General features: G+C 40.4%; 1 protein-coding gene across 4 annotated transcripts in view; it reads right to left on the reverse strand.

Moving 5' to 3' along the window:
• EDA (ectodysplasin A) overlaps positions 1-22,974 on the reverse strand; it is a 207,964-nt gene extending 184,990 nt beyond the window's left edge. For 3 of the 4 annotated variants that reach the window (XM_008166518.4, XM_065556555.1, XM_065556554.1), the window contains exon 1: positions 22,446-22,973. In XM_008166518.4, the coding sequence (XP_008164740.1) occupies positions 22,446-22,742 (297 nt within the window). In that variant the 5' untranslated portion in view covers positions 22,743-22,973. Of the gene's footprint in view, positions 1-22,445 lie in introns of all 4 variants that reach the window. The other variant, XM_065556556.1, reaches the window with a different exon arrangement.
• Positions 22,975-24,822: the final 1,848 nt, after the last annotated feature.

Genomic DNA, 24,822 nt, shown 5'->3' on the forward strand with positions numbered 1-24,822 from the left:
TACGGAAGCTTGATAAGGAATGCTAGGAGGCTCTTTGGGGACGCCTGCAATGGAGATTCCATCCTATAGAATAGACAAAGGGCTGACAGATATTGATTAGGATCAGCTACACAAATCAAGCAGGCAGTGCCTGCTCTTGTCTGTTCCAGTCACAGGGTACATCTACACTGTTTTTTAAATTGTTAACTAGTATTAGCTAACATGAATCAACTAATCCAAGTTAAGAACATTTATTTTACAGTGCAGACATATGTACAATCTGCTTGCTGAGAACACTGTCCTTCTAAAAGTAGGCTACTAAGATAAAGAACAAGGAAGCAACTTGCTCACATGAGAAGATTTAACAAACTACTTATCCATTACACTGCACCAGGTAGAAAAACTTTGATTTTCTGATTAGCTGAAATAGAATCCTACACATGAAAGAAGAAACTGTAATACATTCCTCTCCAAACTAACCATACTGGTTATAGATTCTGGATTACTGACGAAAAAAAAAAAAGTTATATTCTTTAAAAACACAAGTTTTGAGTAGTTTGCACAAAACTATTTATTCCATTGAGTGAACATCTTAAAAATCTATATAAGGATACAACACTTAAGTGTACATAAAAAAAACCAATATGATAAATAGCAGTGTGATGGCAAGGGACATACAACAAAAAATTTTACCTAGTAGTACCTGCTATTTATCCCCAAAAGAAACTCTCCAGATTTGAACAAGGTGTACTTGTGGAACCTTAGAGACTAACAAATTTATTTGGGAACAAGCTTTTGTGGGCTAAACCCACTTCGTCAGATGCATTCAGTGGAAAATACAGTAGGAAGATGCACACACACACACACAGTAAAAATGGGCGTTGCCATACCAACTCTAACGAGACTAATCAATTAAGGTGGGCTATTATCAGCAGGAGAAAAAAAAACTTTTTAGTGATAATCAGGATGGCCCATTTCCAACAGTTGACAAGAAGGTGTGAGTAACAGTAGGGGAAAAATTAGCATGGGTAAATAGTTTTTAGTTTGTGTAATGACCGAGCCACTCCCATTCTTTATTCAAGCCTAATTTAATGGTGTCCAGTTTGCAAGACGAGAAACTGCAGAACTGGAATTAATTTGCAAACTGGACACATCCTTGCTGTCTTATGGCTTGTCTACGCAGTTAGTGCTTGGCAAACTGATGTGTATGTCTACAGAGAACTAGCCTGCTGCCCATGTGGATCCTGCTGCTGCACACTAAAGTTCTGTAGTACACTTTGATGTACTGCAAACAGCGGTACTACAGAGTATCAGTCATAACACTACTCATTGGACGGTGTTCAAAACAAAAAAATCATACCTATCAGTCACAAGCATGTGTTTATATATATATATATATATATATATATATATATATATATATATATATATATAAGTCACCTGTATATTTAGCTTCTAAAACACTTCAGAAGCCTTCAGTAAGAAAGGTGTTTTACAGAGCATTTAACTGAATACTTCCCAGCTATGCTAATGTCAATACCGCAGCACACAGAGAAATTAAGAACCATGAAGATTTTCAAGCTTTTCATTTATATAATATGTTTTTTTTACTGTACAAATTAGTACATTTTTTACATTTAAAAGTAAATGTTTAAAGAAGTAATTGACCTTGTGTTTTTCTTTGTAGGAAAATAAAGCCACTTATGGGCAATGTGTGAAAACCCTTTACTCTGAACTGATATGAAAGGAAGTTCTTTGCGAATGGTAAGGCAAATGTATTACTAAACAAAACAAACATCTGATTTCAGGTTTTCCTCTCTCCACTAATTTAATCACTTATCTTGAAGTCAAAATGCCTACATGATTTTGACAGCATGATATGCCACATACTGCAAGTGAAACTGAAATTTATTATTTATATTGTGGTTGCATCCAGAAGCCCTAGTCACGGTCCAATCTTTTATGGTAGGCACTGTGCACACAGAACAAAGACGACCATTCCCATGTCAGAGTGAAATTCTGAATTTACAATTAGATGAAATAGCATATGGTTAGTGCTTTGCAGCACTACAAAGGGAGTCAGAGGCAAGAGTCCAACACTAGGGATCAGGAATTTTTAAACAAAACATTTAGCTGTAAAATGCTAATTTGTCAAAAACAAAAATGTGTGGGGAGAAAACAGCTACTCACCTGTTCCATAACTGTTGTTCTTCAAGATGCAGCTGTATATTCCACTTACGGGTGTTCACATACCTAGAGCACTGAAAGCAGAGAACTTTGCCTAACAATATCTCTAGGGCAGCAATCACACCCTGTTGCCCTAGCCTTTTCCCCAAGCTATAGAAGGGTGGCGCCACCCCCATTGCCCTCATTTCCTTCACACCAAAAGTCAAAAGTAGAGACTCCACGGCAGAGGGGATGGAGGATGGGTCATGGAATACACATCTGTACCCATAACACAGCATACAAAGTGTACAATCCTCATTTTATATTTATTTTTATTACAAATATTTGCACTGTAAAAAACAAAATATTTTTCAATTCACCTAATACAAGTACTGTAATGCAATCTCTTTATCATGAAAGTTGAACTTACACACGTAGAATTATGTACAAAAAAAACTGCGTTCAAAAATAAAACAATGTAAAGCTTTAGTGCCTACATGTCCACTCAGTCCTACTTCTTATTCAGCCAATAGCTCCGACAAGCAAGTTTGTTTACATTTGCAGGAAATAATGCTGCCTGCTTTTGTTTACAACATCACCTGAAAGTGAGAACAAGCGTTCACATGGCACTTTTGTAGCTGGCATCACAATGAATTTATGTGCCAGATATGCTAAACATTTGTACGCCTCTTCATGCTTCAACCATCATTCCAGAGGACATCGTCCATGCTGATAACGATCCAAAGCAGTGCGGACTGACACATGTTCATTTTCATCATCTGAGTCAGATGCCATCAGCAGAAGGTTGATTTTCTTTTTTGGTGGTTTGGGTTCTGTAGTTTCCGCATCGAAGTGTTGCTCTTTTAAGACTTCAGAAAACATGATCCACACCTCATCCCTCTCAGATTTTGGAAGGTACTTCAGATTCTTAAAACTTGGGTCAAGTGCTGTAGCTATCTTTAGAAATCTCACATTGGTACCTTCTTTGCGTTTTTTCAAATCTGCGGTGAAAGTGTTCTTAAACATATGCTGGTTCATCATCCGAGACTGCTATAACATGAAATATACGGCAGAATGCAGGTTAATCGAAGCAGGAGACATACAATTCTCCCCCAAGGAGTTCAATCACAAATTTAATTAATGTATTATATTTTTAGTGAGCATCATCAGGACAAATAACTTGTAATTCCGGCTACAAAAGTACCATGCAAACGCTTGTTCTCTCTTTCAGGTGACATTGTAATTAAGTGGGTAGCATTATCACCAGTTAATGTAAACAAACTTATTTGTCTTAGCAATTCACTGAACAAGAAGTAGGACTGAGTGAACTTATAGCCTCTAAAGTGTTACATCGTTTTGTTTTTGAGTGCAGCTATGTAAAAAACAACAAAAAACTACATTTGTAAGTTGCACTTTCACAATAAAGAGATTGCACTACAGTACTTGTCTGAGGGGAGTTGAAAAATACTCTTGTCATTTTTGCAGTGCAAATATTTGTAATCAAAATAATAATAGTGAGCATTGTACATTTTGTAGTCTGAGTTGTCATTTAAATCAATATATTTGAACATGTAAAAAACCACCCAAAATATTTAATAGATTTCAATTGGTATTCTATTGTTTAACAGTGCGATTAAAACTGCGATTAATTTTTTTTAATCTCGATTAATTTTTTTGAGTTAACTGCGATTAATCGACAGCCCTGGTTTTGAAGTCCCCAAACTGGCTTTTAAGCATGCATTAGAAAACATCCAGAGAAGCTTTTATTGTGCCTGTGGTCAACAGATCAGCAGTCGCAAGCCACAGCCAGTGAAAGGTACTTAGATGCTTTTCTAAAACATGTATTTTACCAGCAGCCAGTTCTTGGAGAAAAAACTTAAGCAACAAACAAAATGGCATTCAAGACACAGTTTTCATGCTGTTGAAGTTAATACCCCTACCCATATATAACTGGTTTTTTTAAATAATCAAAATGAAAAGTTCCTTAGATATTGAAGAATTGCTTCAAAACCTTTTAGTAGCTAAGCCTTCTTCTACAAAAGAAAAAGGTTTTAAATAGTACTAGACTTAGCTTCCTATCTCAGCTGTCATTAGAATCACTGTGACCAGCGTTCTAGTGGGGAGCCAGTTGTGGTCACTCAATTAGGGTGAACTGCAAAACATGGGGCAGATAATCCCGAAAAAGCTGGTGGATATTCCAATACGTAGATTTACCAAGCCAGCCTAAAACAGCTTCTTTATGACCTCACTGGTTACTCAGAAGTCCAAACAACACAGTTCCCTTAAAGTGATCCAGCCTCAGGCCTCCATCCAGGTACTTAAGTCAAATATGATGATTTCTGAAAATCTTATTTCATCATATAAAAGAAAAGATTCTACCAATCCCAAAGGATTTGACACATTAACTCCCAGGTTAATGAATGTTTCAAATCTTACCCAAATACACACTACAGCCAATTCTTATTAACTAAACTAAAATTTATTAAAAAACAACAGAAAGAGTATGGTTAAAAGATCAATATACATACAAACATGAGTTCAATTCATTGAAGTTCAGATTCAGATGGTGAGCTTTGTAGCTGCAAAGAGTTCTTTCAGAAATAGTTCATAGGTTATAGTCCAATGTCCAAATATCATATTCAGGGGGTACCAACATAACTGTAACCTCAGTCTTGTGACTCAAACTTCCCCTGATGAAGCCTAAGCAGATCTGACATGACAGAATCAGGACTCAAGGATCTTTTATACAATTTCATGTCTTTTGACAAGTTGGTAGTTCAAAAAATAATTAGCATGACTTTGAAGGAGGTCCATCACCGGTACTTAGCTATAGAATTAGCAAAAGGCAATTTGCTTGTTCCTCCACCATTCACAGTACATTTCAAAGAGAGATGAATACCGAGATATCCTGTGGTTACAATTCATTTAAATGATAGGATGTTCTTTTGACCTCTGAATTATCAGAATACAGCATAGACAGGGATTGTTGATTACATTGTCCACCCTACTCATACATATGTAAATACACAAACACACAAACATTATCTCCCCACATGTCTTATGAGGGTTATTTATTTTGCAGGATGTTTAACCCTTTCTAGCCATAGGTCACAATCACCTTTAGCATGTAATGCAGACCTAGTGCCTATAGCAGGGGTAGGCAACCTATGGCACGTGTGCCGAAAGTGGCACGCAAGCTGATTTTCAGTGGCACTCACACTGCCCAGGTCCTGGCCACCGGTCCGAGGGGCTCTGCATTTTAATTCAATTTTAAATGAAGCTTCTTAAACATTTTAAAAACCTTATTTACTTTACATACAACAATAGTTTAGTTATATATTATAGACTTATAGAAAGAGCCCTTCTAAAAACGTTAAAATGTATTACTGGCATGCAAAACCTTAAGAGTGTATAAATGAAGACTTGGCACACCACTTCTGAAAGGTTGCTGACCCCTGGCCTATAGTATACCAATGATAGTTTTCCTAATCTAATTCTTGTTTAGCACATTCATATACCCTTGCACAATGAACCACATGAATCTGAGGGTCAGCTGAATTGGCCTATGCTTTCTCTCCCCAAACGCACATGTCCAGAGTGGAGTGCCTTAGGACTCTGTGGCAGATAGCTTTAAGTCAGAAGAGCCCCAGAGCTATTCAACCATCCATAGATGCCTCCAGAATCCGGAAGGCTGCAATGGTGTTGCAAAACCACCTTGCAGCCTGACCTCTGAATCAAGTGTTATGCATTCAACTTTCTTATATATGTTTAGGATTTAAAAGCAAAATTCCATGATGTAGAAAAAAATATTTTTGTTAAAGGGTCATGGAGGGTATACAGAAGACCTTCCCCCTCTTATCCCATGACTGCTTAGTTTCCTTAAGAGCCTTTGGTGAGGTACCTTGCCAAAAGCTTTCTGAAAATCCAAGTACAACTCTACCCCGACATAATGCGACCCGATAGAACAAGAATTCGGATATAATGAGGTAAAGCAGTGCTCCGGGGGGTGGGAGGCTGTGCACTCCAGCAGATCAAAGCAAGTTCAATACAACATGGTTTCACCTATAAAGCGGTAAGATTTTTTTAGCTCCCGAGGACACCGTTATATCGGGGTAGAGTGTATATTGTATCCAGTGGATCACCCTTGTCCACATGTTTATTGACTTACTCAAAGAATTCTAATAAATTTGTAAAGGGAAATCATGCCTAACCAAATCTGTGTTGACTCTTCCCCAACATATCACGCTCATCTGTGTGTCTAATAATTCTGTTCTTTACTATAGTTTCAACCAATTTGCCTGGTACTGAAGTTAGGCTTACTGGCCTGTGATTGCCAGGATCACCCCTGGAGCCTTTTTTAAAAATTGGCATTATATTAGCTATCCTCCAGTTATTTAACACAGAGGCTGATTTAAGCGATAGGTTACATACCACAGTTAGTGTTCTGCAGTTTCATATTTGAGTTTCTTCAGAACTCTTGGGTGAATACCATCTGGTCCTGGTGACTTATTATTGTTAAATTTTCAATTTGTTTTGTTCCCAAACCACCTCTAGTGACACAATCTGGGACAGTTCTTCAGATTTATCACCTAAAAAGAGTAACTTGGATGTGAGGATCTCCCTCATATCCTCTGCAGTGAAGATTTCATTTAGCTTCTCAACAATGGTCTTGTCTTCCTTAAGTGTTCCTTCACTACCTCAATCATCCAGTGGCCTCACTGACTGATTGGCAGACTTCCTGCTTCTGATGTGCTTAAAAAAAAAAAAACACCTGCTGTTAGCTTTGTGTCTAGCTAGTTGCTCTTCAAATTCTTTGTTGGCCTGTCTTATACTTTTACATTTTACTTACCAGAGTTTATACTCCTTTCAGTTTTCCCTCACTAGGACTTGGCTTCCAATATTTAAAGGATGCCTTTTTGATTCTAAACACCTCTTTCATTTTAGAGACCTTTTTCACTTGGGGCTCTAGGACCCAGCGGGGTGGGAGAGTCCCAGAGCTCAGGCTCCTGCCCGAGCCAGGAAGTCTACATAGTAGTGAAGCAGCCCCACAGCCCAAGCCTCACAAGCCAGAGTCAACCCTCACAGGCCAGCCGTGGGTTTTAATTTGCTGTGTAGATAGACCCTAATTGCCTAGGTCATCCCATTTACTCATTTTAAGAATTGGCACAACATTAGCTGTCTTATAGAAGGGAACTCCTCTTTGTAAGTGACAAACACAAAACACAAACACAAGAGAAAACGTCTATATTTTTTCCATGATGTATTTTGAGTTTCTGCAAGAGAAAGCTATAAAATGAAAAAAGTTAAGATGCTATTTATCCACCTTTGTAAAGTGTTTCGAGATCTATGGTCTGAGAGCTGCAATATAAAAAGGTATTATTCTAAAGTGTTTAAAACTTTTGTTACATTTATAAGCTTGTATATTTGTCAGCTCATACAACCAGACCTAAAAGTGTGATTTATAAGTACAATGGGAACTTTCCATTCAAATATTGCAAAAACTGATTTCAGGCTTGGAAGAGAATTTTATCAAGTACAGTAACTCCTTGCTTAACACTGTAGTTATGTTCCTAAAAAAATGCTACTTTAAGAGAAACAAAGTTAAGCAAATCCAATTTTCCCATAAGAATTCATGTAAATGGGGGGTTGGGTTCCAGGGAAATTTTTTCTCACAGACAAAAGACATATATATATATTCATTCTCTAATTGAGCAGTGACGCAACAACGTTAACCGAGATTACGCTAAGTGAGGAGATACTGTAATTACAATAAATCCTGCTGACACCTGGTGTAGGTGCACAAGAATTCAGTGTTCTAAAATTATTCATGTCAAAGAGCACCACCAGAGATTCAAAAAGAATACAACAAATGGAAGACTGGCACTGGTAGAGGGGAAGAGTTAAGACTGGCATGACCATAACTTACAGTTCCTATTATTTTATGACATTTCCTAAAGAAGTTAATGATACATCTGCACAATATTATAGGTTTCTTTGCTCAGGAAAGAGACCTAAAAACATTGAAATGGCTTTAAGAAGAAGAAAAAAAAATGCACCCAACACCTACCAGTCAGAGTGAAAGACACTTGTGTGTTTGCCATTTATAGCACTCAGCCCAAAGTTTATGCCCCTAACACCACAACTCCTCACAATTAAAGGAATACACAATTAAATGCCATATACAATTAGAAGTCTTCCGATTTTTAAAAAATTTTTTACTTCTCTTGCCTTTACTATATCTTCTCCTTCCTGGCTTTACTCCATATTTTTCTCTTTCCTAGAATCAATCAGTGTCTGTTTCTAAGTGATCTTTAGTGTTTCCTCTTTTTCTTCATTCTTTTCACCTCTGGTCTCTTGCCTGACAATGGATTCTCTACCTCTTTCTCCCGTAAAATTTACTCCTTTCTTCTGAATTCTATACTACTTTCCTAATTTGACATATCAGGTTTTTCCTCCCAGCCATCCCTACCAATCCACACTCAAATTTTAGCAGACACACACTTGCTGAAGCACCAGCTGGTCACAAAAAATAGCAGGGACCCTCCCCACTCTGGAAAAATACTCTAAGGAAATAATTTGATTTACATGAAACTCAAACTACCTTATGTAGAAACTTGGTGTGGTTTTAGAGAAATGTTATCCTTGTGGAAAATTGTGTACGGTGGACTTGCATTCACACTTAAAACTCATCCACTATTCTGGCAGATGTATTGCTACTAAAGCATGAGGTCAAAGATGAAAGAAAAGCATGTAGCAAGGGGCTCAAAGGAAAGGCTCAGAGCCCTATTATTAGAACTACATTTAAATTCCCAAATTGGAACATCAGGCCTTTCTGAAACCACTCCACCATTGGTTAAGAGAACACAGAAGATTCTTGTATATGTGGATGACCGGCTGAGATGGCTGCCAGCACACATGCAGACAGCTACTTGATAGGGATGATTTCTTAAGGATCAATAAATAGCCCAGAATAATTGGATCTGAGATTTTGAAGGTGACAGGTGATGCTGTCGAGCCCATGTAAAAATCTCATCCATTTAGACAAGAACATGGACCTCATGGAATCTTTTCTACTATGCACAAATATAACCCTGACCTCTGAGGAGCATGCTCTCTCTGATTAAATTAGCTGTTCAGCATCCATGCCATCAGATGGAGCAGTGCAAAATTCAGGTGTAAGATATGCCATTGGTTCTGGGAGATCAGAGCTGGAATACAGGCAAGCTTATAGGTTGTTACACTGAAAGTTCCTAACTGTCAGGGTGGTTAAATACTGGAATAAATTGCCTAGGGAGGTTGTGGAATCTCCATCTCTGGAGATATTTAAGAGTAGGTTAGATAAATATCTAATCAGGGATGGTCTAGACAGTATTTGGTCCTGCCATGCGGGCAGGGGACTGGACTCGATGACCTCTCGAGGTCCCTTCCAGTCCTAGAATCTATGAACTATAATGAACTAAAGGAGGGTACGTAATTAATGAAAATCAACATGGGTTTATGGAAAACAGATCCTGTCAAACTAACATGGTATTTTTTTTAATGAGATTACAAGTTTGGCTAATAAAAGTAGTACTATTGACATAATAAGACTTCTGTACAGCATTTGACTTGGTGCCACGTGATGCCTTTATTAAAAAATTAGAATATAAAATTAATATGTCATACAATGAATGGATTACAAGCTAGCCACCTGATAAGTCTCAAAATGTAACTAAGCAGGGAATCATCATCGGGCAGGTCTGTTTCCAGTGGAGTCCTGCAGGGATGGTTTTTAGGCCCTACGTTATTTAACGTCTATCAACGACCTGGAAGAAAAACACAAAATCACTGATAAAGTTTGCAGATGACACAAAAATTGGGTAAGTGGTAAATAATGATGAGGACAGCTCACTGATTCAGAGCAATCTAGATCACTTGGTAAACTGGGCACAAGCAAACAATGTGGGTTTTAATATGGCTAAATATAGTTGTATGCATCTGAAAACAAAGAATGGAGACCATACTTCCTGGATGGGGGTTTCCATCCTGGGATGCAGAAAGAGATTTGGGGATCATGTTGGCTAATTAGCTGAACAGGAGCTCCCAGTGTGACACAGTGGCAAAAAGACCTAATGCAATCCTGGGATGCATAAACTGGGGAATCTCGAGTAGTAGAGATGTTATTTTACCTCTTTTATTTGGCATTGGTGCAACTGCTGCTGGAATACTGTGTTGAGTTCTGGTGCCCACAATTCAAGAAGGATGGTGAAAAATTGCAGAGGATTCAGAGAAGAGCCATGAGAATGATTAAAGGATTAAAAACATGTTTTATAGTGATGGACACAAGGAGCTCAATCTATTTAGCTTAACAAAGAGAAGGTTAAGGGGTGACTTGATTACAGTCCATATGTACCTATTAATATTTAATAATGGGCGTTTCAATTTAGCAGAGAATGGTATAACATGATTCAATGGCTTCAAGTTGAAACTTGACAAATTCAGACTTTAAATAAAGCACAAATTGTGATCCTTGATGGATTCTCCATCACCGACCATTTTTAAATCAAGATGGATGTTTTTCTAAGAGATATGTTCTAGGAATTATTTTGAGGAAGTTCTGTGGGCTGTGCTATATGGGAGGCCACAGACTAGATAACAATGATCCCTTCTGGCCTTGGAATCTATGAATACCCAGATCCCCAGCCATCTAAAGCAAGCTTTTACAACAGCTAGGCACTTTGGCCCAGATTCATAAAGAGACTTGGGCATTGTTGCACTCTGCATGGCAATGCCAAACTTTCAAGCACCTAGAAAAGTCACAGGAACAACGCCGCAATCCACAAACCCGGAGTTAGGTACCTAGGCTCCCTATACAGTGAATGGGGAGAGAAAGGCACCTAAACTAGCCAATGGGAAATGCTTAGAGTCACTGGAGCCAAGACTGGACCCTGGATCTCCCACCTCTCAGGTGGGTCCCCTAACCAGCAGGCTACAGACTCACTCACTCCAGTCCAATGCCTATTTACATATGGCAGAACAGCTTCAAAATGAGAGACTGAGGGAGCCCCATATCAGAATATTTAATGTCTTCTACTGCATTCAGAGACAGAAGTGATTGGAGTTCTTGTTCTAACATGTTATAATGGGAAAGATCCCTAAAAAAGGACAGTAAAGGTGTATGAGGGTGGGGTAGGGAATGAAACTGGATCACATAACCCACTTCTACAACTTCTAGTACCCACCAATCTGTTGTAATGGTAGTCCATAAATGGAAGTGAGACAGGAAGAACCCCAAAAGGGAGGAGACAGGATAGGAAGATCCAAAAGTAAGTTAAAAGAACAGGAGTACTTGTGGCACCTTAGAGACTAAAATTTATTTGAGCATAAGCTTTCGTGGGCTACATCCCACTTCATCGGATGCATAGAATGGAACATATAACAAGTGTATATATATACACACACACACAGAAGATGCCATACCAGCTCTAAGAGGCTAATTAATTAAGTTGTGAGAAGTCAAATTTGTCTCAAAAGATGAAAGAGGTGGGGGAAGAGATGATTTTGTGGCTGATGAGGACTTTCTCCTAGAGAACTTCTGTTATTTTCTAAGAGATTCTGTAGGTAAGCACTGATGTTAAGCTGGTTATCTATAGTAAACCTGTGGGCTAAAAATGCTTACATTTAGGGGCTGGTGTATATACACCCAGCAACCATAGAGTCATTCTTAACTCTTTGAGGGTGTGAAAAGCATCATCTGTCTCATCGAACAAAATTACAACCCTCAAAAGGGGAGATCCTCAAACAGTTGTCTGTAATTCTCTAGAAATCTCTGAAGACCTGAACATTATGTTGCCATGAACTATATGTTTTATCAATTGTATTGAGAGCTGTCTGATCCTCTACTACAATGGACTTAAATTTGCCTCTAGAGTCTTGAGGCAATTTAGCAATAAATGTTAGTATCAACTCCCAATTAATAAAAATTGTACTTGACCAATGCATTTTGGTAATCTGAAATCTTAATTTGTCTTGAGGTAGACCACCACTTGCTACTGAAGAAGTCTAGCCCTTTTGGCTCCTTGTCCTTCGGAGCAGATCTGATAGCGGCTGCCAATGAAAGAGCTCACTGCTGTCAGCAAACTGCTTGGTAGTGGGTGAGTATAAAACTGTTCAAACCCTTCAAACCCACTGTATGATACCTGGTAGCATCAGTCTGCTTACTTCAAAGCAAGAGCTAAAGAAGCTGGGTGTCTACCATACAGAGTTTTTGTTTGGTCTAAGAGACCCTGGTGGATTGGGAGACCTAGGCGTCTAGTGCTGAAGTATGCACAGCATCCAGCAATTTATGTGGTCTGGAATTCCTTGCTCTGGAATATCAAGAGTTGAGGCTACCCTCCTCACAAAGTCCTGAAAAATCTTTTGGCTGTGCAGTTGACAATGGCTCTGGGATTACCACTTCTTGATATGTGCAAGGATGGACTGATCTTTCACTTGCAATCCCTCATTCAAAGGGGACACCTCCTGAGTTGGTTCCACTTAGTGTAGAGATGAGAGTTTCCTTCTTGATAGTTCGGGAGATCTAGGTCTAGAACAAGCTGCTGAAACAGGTCTCCTAAAATCAAGTCCCCCCAAGAACACCAGAAATTCTACAGATGCTGAAAAATAAGGCACTGGTGACCAAGGAAGTGGGTACCAATGTGCTAAGTCTATGTGGATCCCCGGTTTTAGTAATATTTGAGGGGTAGTGATCCAGAGAGTCCAGATACACAGATTTTTCAGGGGAAGGATTTCCATCTTCTTCAGAACAGATGAGGTAAAGAAGGAGGAGTCCTCATGAAAAGGAGAAGCTGTAGTAGTGGGAATCAGACTAGAATTCACTCTATCTGGTACCAGTACAGTGGAGTGAAGGCAGTGCAGGAGGAAATAGAGAATTCAGTAACAAAAAGGTCTCAGGTTGCAAGATATGATCGCAGAGTTGAAAGGGCCAATGATGACATTGGTACTGTAATTGAAAGCAGGCATAGGATTGGTGCCATGAGATGCTGATTCTAGCAAAATCTCATTGGAGCCATAGGCACTAGACATAGGATACCTTGTGCGACCACTGTGATACCAGTGCCTGGTCATGCAATCTCTGTACCAAGTCATCCAGCATCATTAATACAGTTATGGAGAAGATCTGAGGCAAGCCTAAGGCCAGATTAGCTCCAGTCCAGTAGTGGGATGGGTGCTAAGGGAACTTTTTTAAAAAAGCTTTGAGCTGCCATATATGTCAGTTGATCTGGAGGTTTGGGGGCTTTGATGACATGTTTAGAGAAAGGGATCTGTATCACTTCTTGTAGACTTGATGCTTCCCACTACTTCGGTCTCCAGAGGGATCCCTCAAGCCAGAAGATTCAGGTCACGTGTACACTACGGCCACCACAGTGGCATAGCTATGCTGGCATAACCCTGTAGTGTAGGCAGAACTTACAGCAATGGAAGAGGTTTTACCGAATGACAGTAGCTAGGTTTACAGAAGCATTCTTTCCTCAACCTAGCAGAGTCTATACTGACCTAAGCCTGGTGTAGTTATGGTGATGTAGCCATTCGTTTAATTTAATAGAGGATTTATTGGTGTGGTTAAGTATAATTAATGTGTGATGGCTAGGTTTAAATAGGATAGGATCATAGGAGTATAAGGTTGGCAAGCATTTATGAGCTATGAGAGTATTAGTTATATAAGCGAAGTAAAGCTGTAATGCAAAGCCTGCAGGCTGAGGCCTGTAAGATTTCAGCTTAGCCATACTAGGCTTTAGGCCTAAGGAGGGTTGATGTAAGTAGGTGACCCAGGAATAAACTTGTACCAGTTAAGATACAAGACTACAGTAAAAAACAAGCCAGTGGGTAATGTTTGGGAAAATATGCCACAATGTAACCATCTAGACCACAAGACACCCAACTGTAACATCATGAGAAATTCTGCAGTAGCTGCAGGTTACCATGCAGACTAGCCTATGTAGATGCTAACAAAAATAGGAGAACTAAGAGGATAACCCATGAAAAGTGGAGAATCTCAAAGTTTATGGGTCGTGGAAGTGAAAACCAGGAAAAAGGGGTTGACACCCTTATGCGTATGTCTGAATCTTAGCAGGCATAAGTGTAACCAAGATAAAAGGTGTTGCCCAGCCTGTGTGCTGGGAGGAAGAAACACACAGGGAGATACCAGGATGATAACCACTCCAGGGTCCACCAGCAGGCGATGAGTGATGTCAGTCATAGGGCTAAACACTTTGCATTCTCTCTCTCTTGGTTATTGTATTTTAGTTTTAGTTTAGAATTTGTTAATAAAGGAACTTGTAATAAACTGGACTTGTTTCTCATGTGCTCCTAGAGTCTCTTAATACTAATAAGATTCCTGATGCTGTAGCCCTCAGGAGAGTGAATCTTTACAGATCAATGTCTTAGACTGCATTGGTTAATCAATACATCCATCCATCCATCAAAAAAGCTACAGTGGATTTTTCACATCCGTGAATGCCATAGTTATATTGAACTAAGTTTTACGCATTGACCAGGCCACAGTAGCATCTTCCACAATCTCTGAAGACAGACATACAGAAACACTTCTCTCATCCTTAGTTTCTGCTGCAAGGAATCTTGGGTCATAGGTCAGATTCATAGGTCAGAGAGAGGATGCATCGATTTTTTCAAAGAGGAACATCCTAAGGTGAGACTCCCATGCTCACCAAGTCGTCCTGGTAAATGCTCTCTAAATGGAGCATGTATTTGAAATAAGCCCTTCATCAAGGTAGGTCAAACATCTTGTGTAGCCATCATTTAACAGCATCACTGCCTCACAAAATGGGTAGCTTTTGAATCTCAGGAGTTTATGGTCAGTCACGCTGACTGAATTGGTACAAAAAACCTCCTGGGAAGGAAAATACAAAGTATGCAGTTTCCCCAACAGGAAACTCTACAAAATTCCTATACTAAACCTAACCTACCACTAACAATTTATAGCTATTTACAGAATAGAAGGCTGCAAAATGTCCTAGAAGTGAGCTCCAACTTGTAGCCCCAAGTAGTGAGAAGGAACTGAGGGATGCCGCTGGGGTATCCCCACCCTGTATGCCCTCAGAAGCACAAGGATACTCAGGGTGCATGTGCCACTCCAACAATTACTGATGATCAGAAGTCTCCAGCTTGAGTGTACTATGCACACCTCAAACAGTAGAGAACATATATGGGCAACACATCTTGAAGAAGAGGTCTAGATGCAGGCAAATACAATTATATAAGTTGTAGTTAAACCAAAATTGTAATGAAATACTTAAAATGTAGATATCTGAATATAGCTATTTTACACAGAGATGTGCAGATGATCTCTGAAAATATTACAATACTAGTGAAACGTGTTGAAGATAGGAATGGGATAAACTCCTTGAAAGGAATAAATTAAAAATATTGTTTCAGATATCTGAATAAAAATTGCTGTCCACTACAGAATTTAAAGATAGATTTTAGAAGACAGGTATTTGTATTAGTGCCGAGTTTTATGTCGGAGGACAGCAATATCAAGTCTTTCCACACTGTATAACCAACTGTCCTTTTCCCTGCAGAAAAGCCAGTCTACCATAATCATTCCATCCCCAAGATGATTTGATCAGGAATTCTCATCCTTTATTATAACATTATTGCCATGAAGTGATATAAGGAACAGAGCAAGGTTCCTTCCTGTGGAAGAATCCTTTCCAAGTACAGCTAGTTATTCCTGTTGTATTTAGTCCAGGCAACTTAGTTGTTGCAATGTTACTAAGTAACATTCTGCAGTAGATATGCCAAATCTTATTCTTACCCAGAAGTCTCACTCCTACACCTACATTGCCTTACCAAGAAAACAGACAAAGTGTTAGAATGCATTGCTGAAAACTTGAATGATACTCAGGGTCTGTTGCAAAAAGTAATGATGTATTAATATATCAGCCAATAATTGCTATGATAATGCCCATCAATGGTAAAAAGAGGAGAGCTTGCGCCATCTGTAGTTTTGATTTCATATAAATCTATCTACAACCGGAAGAACAACTGCTTGGATGCAACCAGTGAGAAAACAGAACAGAACAAAACAAAACAAAAAACACGAGTTACCTTAGAGATTTGCAGATACTGACGTGAGAGAATACCTCTGTTTAGCATTTATACCAACTTGACACCCAGCCAGTGTTCCATCTCTACCCCCTCCATTTTTTTTTTTAAACTTAGTGCAGTACATTTATACACCAAAGGCAAACAAGAGGGCCTTTAATCCGAAGGCTACATCTGAGGAAGATATCCTCTATGTTGATAATGATAGATATTGGTGACCAAATTGTTGCTTTTGCAGGTTTTTTCTATATGAAGCTCTAATAGCAACTAAATTACATATTAGGAAGTCTCACTAAGTAGGCCATAATGCCTCAGGAAAAGGTCTGATGTGTCATAATTAAGGTTATGGTTCTGTCACAGGTATTTTTAGTAAAAGTCGGACAGGTGGTGAGCAATAAACAAATATTCACGGAAGCCAGTGATCTGTCCTTGACTTTTACTATAAATACCCTGGGAGGGACAAACTGAGCGCTGCCAGGTCTTGCAGCTGCTCCGGCCCCACAACTGCTCCTGTAGCAGAAGCTGACTGCTGCTGCTCCAGTCCCCGAGGAGCTGACCCAACCCTGGCCAGCTGCTTCAGCAGCCCCCACCTCCAGCCACTGCTCCAGCAGTCCCAGAGTTGGCCACTGGTCAGCTCTTCCAGTGGCTGCTGCTCTGGCAGCCCAGGGGCAGACAGCTGCTCCCGCCCTGCTGCAGATGAAGTCCCAGGAGGTCCTGGGGAAAAAAAAAAAAAAAAAAAAAAAAATCACGGAATCCATGACCCCCATGACAGAATCGTATCCTTAGTCATAATTGATGGATAGTTGATTTAACTCCAAGAAATAGGATGTTTTTTGTTTCTTCCATGGCAGTCGCAAGGGGGCAATAGTCTCACCTAACATTCGTTAAAAGCAAGGCTTCAAAATCCATCACCTGCTAGATGTCAGCAGAGAATTATTCAGAATCATTGCTCAGATTATAGGCAAAGGAACAGACTGATTCAAACAGAATTTAGAGTTTTTAAGCTAAACTCTAGAGCAAGTTTCAGGACTACTTGGGGCGGGGGGGAGAATTACTGGAGATACAGTTCTTTAACAGGAGTTCTCACCCACTGACTTATCTTGAGGTAATTTCTTAGAGAAAGGAGCTACCACAAAGGTTTCAAACTGAATTAAGTCACTGCAGTCTACACAGTGCAGTACAGAGGGGATTCTCCTTTTCAATAGGGGGTTAATTGAAGATTACACCTAAGAAACATTGCCTTGAGAAACAGGCTACACTAGTCTCAGTCCCTTCCCATTCAGATGTTCATAAAACATAAGCCTGACTTCACACAACTATAGTCAAGAGCCTATTAGAAGCACACAAAAGTAACTTGGAGGTTCTTTATATTAAAGGACTTTTGCTGTTATACCAGCTTTCCCAGGCTTCTTTGTACTCTATAGATCCCTGTGCACTCCTTTTATAAGACTCTCATCCATCCTGGATGATTTGATTCTTACAAGCGGTTGATTCTTACAAATGGAATATTTTAGGTATAGGAATGATTTTGTCCCAGTGGTTTTGAACACTATATGCGGGTGATTCTTATAAATGGAGTGCACTGTATTTGTATTCAGTCAAATAGTAATCCAAAACGTGCACAGACAGTAATGCAAGTGTCAATCTGATCCTTCTTATGATGTGATGTTTAACCAAATTAGGCAACTATTTGTACTCTAGAACTGTACAGTGTGTGTCAGTAAATGCAGGAACTAGAAAGGCAAAATTAAAGATACTCCTCAAAATAAGCCCTCAAAGTAACTTGAGTGCATGCTGCAGGGCTCAAATGCCACATTAATGACTTCTTTACAATGAAATATTGTAGAAATTAATTCGGATATATTTGAAGAATAAATTAGTGCATCTTAAGCCTACATCTGTGATGCAAACCGCTGTCCATTCTTTGAAAATGCACTTAGTCATAAGTGCCTGTCAAACTCAAATACAGCATTGATACTGAACTATTTCTATAGTCAAGCAATTTGAATTGAACAGATTGCTTGTATTGTACCATTTTAGCTCGGACACCTACCTGTGCACTATGTAACATCAAAAATGGCAGCAATCTAAGAGTTAAAGATAAAGTAGCATTACCAAACTGCTGACCTAGATGCTAAACTGATAATGCAACAACAGGACCTACTGGGACAAAGTTAGGAACTGCAATTCCTCAACCTTTGCCATGAAAGAGCTGTCCTTGTATCTGAAATTAAATGCAGTTACATGTTTGACTACCCTGTGAGATAGGAAAGCACAATTATTAAGCGGCCAAATCTCACTCCTGTCATGAGGTCATTTTTTGGAGCTCAGCCAAACAAGATTCCTGCCAACAGCCTGTTCTGTCCAATGAAGATATCTATGCTGACCATTGCTGCAGATAGATTCCTTCCCAAAAAATGCAGGAAACCTATTTTTAAACAAATATCAAAATTGTCCACATTTACAGCAGATTGAATGACTTCAATAATCAATACAAGTTGTAATCACTCTAGATTTGTGTTGAAATAAGATTTCTGTTTGGTTGTTTTTAAGTGTGATAGATTATAAATACTTGTATATTCATGGCACACTTTGTGTTAATTTATTAGCACTATGAATGTTGTAAGTAAAATCAGGCATATTTAAAACTAGTTTAGAGATTGATATCTAATGATTATTGTAAATGCTGTGGAATAATGTTAGTTTTAAAACAGAAGTAATTTTTTTTTTAATAGCCTTTTCAATTTTATTTTCTTCTGATGGCATTCACAGGATGCTTCCAGCTACTATTGGTATTTGGACATACAGAAAAGAATATAAGCAACAAATGATATATCAGAGATGTGTATAGTATTTAATTTTAACAAATATTACAGTGCCTCTGATAATTTTGGATTATTATTTCATAATAATATCTAGATAGGACTGTGGTTACAACATAACATTAGCCCCATTTGAAAAGTTATGTTTTATAAAGCAACTGGAAACCTTAATCATAATGAAGAAGTTTATTGTGTATTTTGTATTACTTCGCACAGTTGGTGTTGATTTTTAGTTACAGACATACTCACGCTCTAACCACAATAGTTTATGTAATATAAAACTACATGCCTTAAAATTTATCTATTTTCCCACAAAGATTGAAGTAATCCTTTTTCAAGCTCCTTGCAAAGACAAAGACAGGTGAAAAGGAGGTGAGAGTATTCCTGAATATTATCAATTACACATATAGTCAAAGGCACCATGTTCTGAATATGCACATACTGTTCAGTTACCTACAGGTAGGCACTTCAAAGACAAAAGTGTAGTATACTGTCCCTTAAATTGGCATTTGCATGTTCTCATTATTACTTAGAATATTTCCATCACAATCAAGTATTTTAATGTTCTACTGCCCACCTATACAAGAATGAACATATTTAGACTATTAACTTACCTGGAGTGATTCAACTGCACAGACAACATTTGGACTTCAGTCTGTATCCAAACTGATCAATTACCCTAAATCCATATACAACAGAGCACATATGGTTTAACTACTTAATCTGGTTAAGTGGAATCACTGTTTTATTATTTCATGGTACTTGTTCAGTCGGATAGCTTTTAAGAGTCATCTTATTTCGCATGAAGGCCCCTGAGGAACTTCAAGCATGCAGGAGTAATGTTGTACAGCTGAATACAGTACGAGGCAATCTAAAGATTTAATATATCAAATAGTCAGTTTCAATTAATTTTACATTGACAAGGCTTAACAAAGAACGAAAAACTGTTAGAACTCGATAGTTTTTATCTAAGTTAAATAGGTAGCTTATTTTTACTGTTTGTAGCTACAACAGAGTCTGTTTCCCATAATCAGTTGTGGTTCATGTACAGTACATTAAAATTGCAGACTTGTTGAGACTTGAACAGTGAGATCGATGGCTTATGGTCAACTGCCAAGTAGTGGAAACTTTTATTCCAAATTCATGGATTTTTCAAGGCTATGTATTTCTATAATGAGGAGGGAAGCAACTGTAATAACTCCTACATGGGCTGAGGCAGGGCTTTATGCTTGCTACACAATGGCTTTCTTTACAAGTACCCCTTCACCCACAATTGTGCTTTTCACCCAGGAAGGAGAATGTGTCGCTGGAGTTTATGCTCAGCAGGGACCACCATTCCACCTCCAATCGTAGGAATATACACTTCTAAAGACAAGTAACTGGACGGATAGAATTATTCTAAACCAAAGCAGGCTGCTTTCCCCAACCTTACTGACTAGCCATTGTTTATAGAGTGACTCCACATATGGGGTGATGACCTGAACGTGATGAGCAGGAGCCTGAGTCCCCATTTCCGCTCAGTCTATGGCAGTACCGGACAGGGAGAGTGGCTTCAGACTCCACCTCCTCCAATGGTATTGCATGAAAAATGAAAGTGGAGGGAAAACAAGAGAAGAATCCAGTTTATTGCCCCCACTCAACCTTTCAGACAGTTAGGCCAGCAGCTATTAGCATAGAGTCAGCCCCTCCTCCCCTATCCTTATTGAAAACCAAATGCCACTTTTGGCTCAATAGGAGGAAAAAAGCAATAGACACCCCAAACCAGAAGAGGAAAGAGCAGCACACAAAAAGGGATCCAAGAAAAGTGATATGAGAGGAGGCAAGAGAATTATATAACTATAATCTCCACTTTAAAATTAAACAGTTAAAATTTGAGAACAATCAGTTAAAGAATGTTTATTCTGTCTGATCATTACATAAATACTATTGTTACAATTAACATCTAAGATTACAGCATTTTAAAAGGTAAGTAAAAATCTTTGTTTTCTCTGTGTGTTTGACAGTGTTGTGTGTCTTGTCAGTTCTACAGTTTCACCTTCCCTCTGGATAGTCAATTTCCCCAGTTGTTAGTGCCAACCTTTCTGAATACAGTGGAGAAAACACATTTTGTCATAGAAAGTGTAATTTAAAGCCACAGAAGTTAGTAGAGGGTTCAACAGCAGTTGTAGATGAAACCATTCAATTCATTTAAAAAAAAGTGTTAGATTTAAGTGAATAAAAGTGACCCGTGGATTAACATCAATAATGATATGAAAACAGAAAAAAAGAAATTCCCTAAATTTCCATCGTGTATTTGAAAGTATAGGTACCTGGGGTATAAAAATCAAACAGGTGATCAGGACCCTTATGAAGGATATCCGACTATTTTTTTTTAAAGCTATTCAACTTTCATGAGACTGAGTAATATAAGGGAGAGTGATAAAGTTAATGCTTCTTGAACTGCTAAAAAGGTCTGGAAGAAGCCAGAGATAAGAAAATTGTTGCAAGAGCATCGGGGAGGATTCTAATGTTTATCAGGACAATTGTCACTTGAAGTACCCCTTCAGGCTTGTATTGTACTAAATCGCCAACATTCACAACAAAGAAAATGATGAAGGGGGCGGGGAGGAGGGGAGAAAAGGTCCATCTAAACATACATCTGAAGTACAAAACCTCACAAGGTAAAAAGGTTGAGTGTATAGCATTATAAAACACTTTTAGAATTTCTGTAATTGGTGACAAGGGTTTTCCTTCCTACTAATCCAAGACAGCAACAAGTTCTCTCACCCATGCATTCTCTACCCCTGAAATGTTTGGTCAAACTATCTTTATAGTCCTCTATCTGAATATGATGAAAGCATGCACCCACCTGGTCAGAAGAGGCATGCATGATATTCCAAAGTTGCAGCTACAAGCCATCATGTTCTTAAGTCTGTTGCTTCGAGGAAGGAGGGAAGGACCAGACTCACCTTTCCAAACAGGTTGTACCAAGCCTGTGTTAAAAGCCCTAACATGGGCGAGGGACTGGATGGAATTCACTTTTGCAGGTGAAACAGAAGCCCCAGCGTTAGTTTATTGGGTGACATTAACATCATGCTGGGGAGACGAAGAAATTCTTCAAGACAGAGAATTTGTTTCACAGTGATCGAGAAGGGAGCATGCCAAGCAGCAGGACGTTCTCCCCAATGCCCAGCCACCCTCACCTGTTTCCAAGACGGACTCGATCAGCCCTGAAGAGCAGCTGCAAAAACGCCGGCTGTCTAAGGAGTGCAGACACTTGCCCTGTACTTCCCCTGTCCACTCGCATACCCCGCAAAGCCGCCCCCGTGCTCACACTCCTAGTACCTCCAAGATCCAGAGTCACCCCATTGTTCCCCAGTGCCCGTGACTCACCTGCTGGCGGCGGTCCGTGGGTTCGGCGAAGCGCTGCAGGCGGGCCGAGCCAGAGGAGCCCGGGGCGACCGCGGTACCCCCGTGACGGGGAGAAGGCGTGGGATCGGGGTCCCGCTCCCGGCGGAGCTCGGAACGCAGCTCCAGGTAGCAGCCCAGGGTAAGGAGGTGCAGCGCAAGCGAGAGCGCGAAGAAGCCCAGGAAGAGGCGCCAGCTGCCTCCGCCGCTGCCCCGGCGGCCACAGGCGCAGCCACCTCCGTCAGACCGGGGCGCCGCCTGCTCCCTACGCTCGGAGCTCATGGTCAGTACCACCGCAGGCGAGTCCTGCGAGGAAAAAGAGGATTGGCTACTGCTCCATCCTCGCCCGAGGAACCCCAAGCCGGAGCCGCAGCCAGGCTGTGCGGCCAGAACAGCCGCATGAAGCGCCCGGCCAGGGGGAGGAGCCCGCAGGGGAGGAGCCGCCACGGCCTCCGACACGCCTGGCTCCTTGTCCAGACAAGGCCTGGAGGCGGGGCAGCTAGGGGACTCCGCCTTACCTCGCCAGGCCTCTATTTAACTCTTCCCTGGCGGTTGGGCTCTGGCGGCTTAGGTTTGCCTTTATCTCATCCCCATTATCCCGGGGAGAGGAATCTGCCTAGGAGCACAGGGTACAGCCTAGAACCCAGGAGTCCCCCCTCAAAAACAGAGACCTAACTCCCTGCTTAGCGCCCCCTGCTGACATGGTGGCAATTAAAAATTATTGTAAGTTTTTTACAGTCAGTCACTGATACGTTCTTTTAATCATCAGGAGATTTTTGTCTGAGAATATACATATTACTACTAATAGTAAATCAGACAACGAATGGTGGCAAAACATGGAATGTTGGTGCTAAGGGAGCTCTCAATTAGGATGCTATCTAAGGCATGATGAAGGGGCTGGAGTAACAAGCAGAGGCTCACAACACTGCTCTAAAGGTTTTTCCCTATAGTCCAGGCACATATACTTGCCACAAAAGACTTTCCATAGCTTTAATTTCCCACTGTGAGATATGTTGAGTAATATAAAGACATAAGCTGGAAGAATACTGACAACAGCTGTAGTTGCCCCTCCAAATGTTATTTCCTTTTGGAATTACATCACAGTCAATGTCAGGTAAAGATGCAGATCACCTTGTCCAAATAAGCAAGTCTTAGGAAGAAATGAACTGAAGCTTAGGATGCATACTATTTCCCTGTTGACACTGCTCAAAGCAATAAAAATATAAAGCAAAGCTGAAATATGCTCTTTTTTAAGAGCAGACAAAGATCACCTTATTGGTAGCACTGCCGAAAGATAGCATGATTTAGCAGCACGGAGCCCTCCCTGCAGGAGTAGTGGCTAGAGAGGACCTGCAGGGACAGCAGCAGGTGAGAGAGACAGAGATAGCAGCAGAGAGGGTGCCAGTACTTACCCTCAGCAGTCAAGACATATCTATGTGCATGGGTAAGCACAGGGGCGGCAGGTTTGTATAATTTTTGGTGGTGCCCAGAACGGGTCCAAGTCCCCCCATCCCGGCCTTGTAAGCCAATATATTTTTTTTAAAATAATGTAAAAATGGACTGGAAACAGTAAGCGTTTAACAGTTTCCCTATATTGCATAATGGGGGTGGGGGGCTCAGGGCTAGGGCAGAGGGTTGGAGTGTGGGGGGATGAGGGCTCTGACTGGGGATGAGGGGTTTAGGATATGGAAGGGGCTCAGGGCTAGGGTAGATGGTTGGGGTGCACAGGGGTGAGGGCTCTGGCTGGGGGTGTGAGCTCTGGGATAAGGAGGGGCTGGGGATGAGGAGTTTGGGGTGCAGGCAGGCTGCCCCAGGGCTGGGGCCAGAGAGTTGGTCACCACAGTCCCCCCAGCCCTCTCTGCCCCCTCACCCCCCGGGCAGCACCCTCACCCTGAACCACTGTCATTGCACGTGCTCCTAGGGGCTGGGCCCCTCTCAGGTCCAGGAAGCCCCCTCGCCTCCCCAGTGGTGGGTGCCGGGGTGGGGGGAAAGGGCTGCCATCACATGTATGCCTCCTCCCTCCGCAGGTGCCATCTCAGCCTGCTGCCAGCACCACTCCCTTTTGTATCCAGCAGCAACTTTGTGCTGTACTCCCTCGCCAGTTGCTGCTGGATACAAAAGGGAGTGGTGCTGGCAGCAGGCTGAGATGGCACCTGCGGAGGGAGGAGGCATACATGTGATGGCAGCCCTTTCCAAAAATTAATCATGATTAATTGCAGTGTTAATCGCACTGTTAAACAATATAATACCAATTTAAATGTATTAAATATTTTGGATGTTTCCCTATATTTTAAAATAAATATGTTGATTTCAGTTGCAACACAGAATACAAAGTGTACAGTGCTCACATATTATTTTTATT

The sequence above is a fragment of the Chrysemys picta genome, chromosome 9 (genome assembly GCF_011386835.1).
Source record: "Chrysemys picta bellii isolate R12L10 chromosome 9, ASM1138683v2, whole genome shotgun sequence".
In the NCBI taxonomy this organism is placed as follows: domain Eukaryota; kingdom Metazoa; phylum Chordata; order Testudines; family Emydidae; genus Chrysemys; species Chrysemys picta.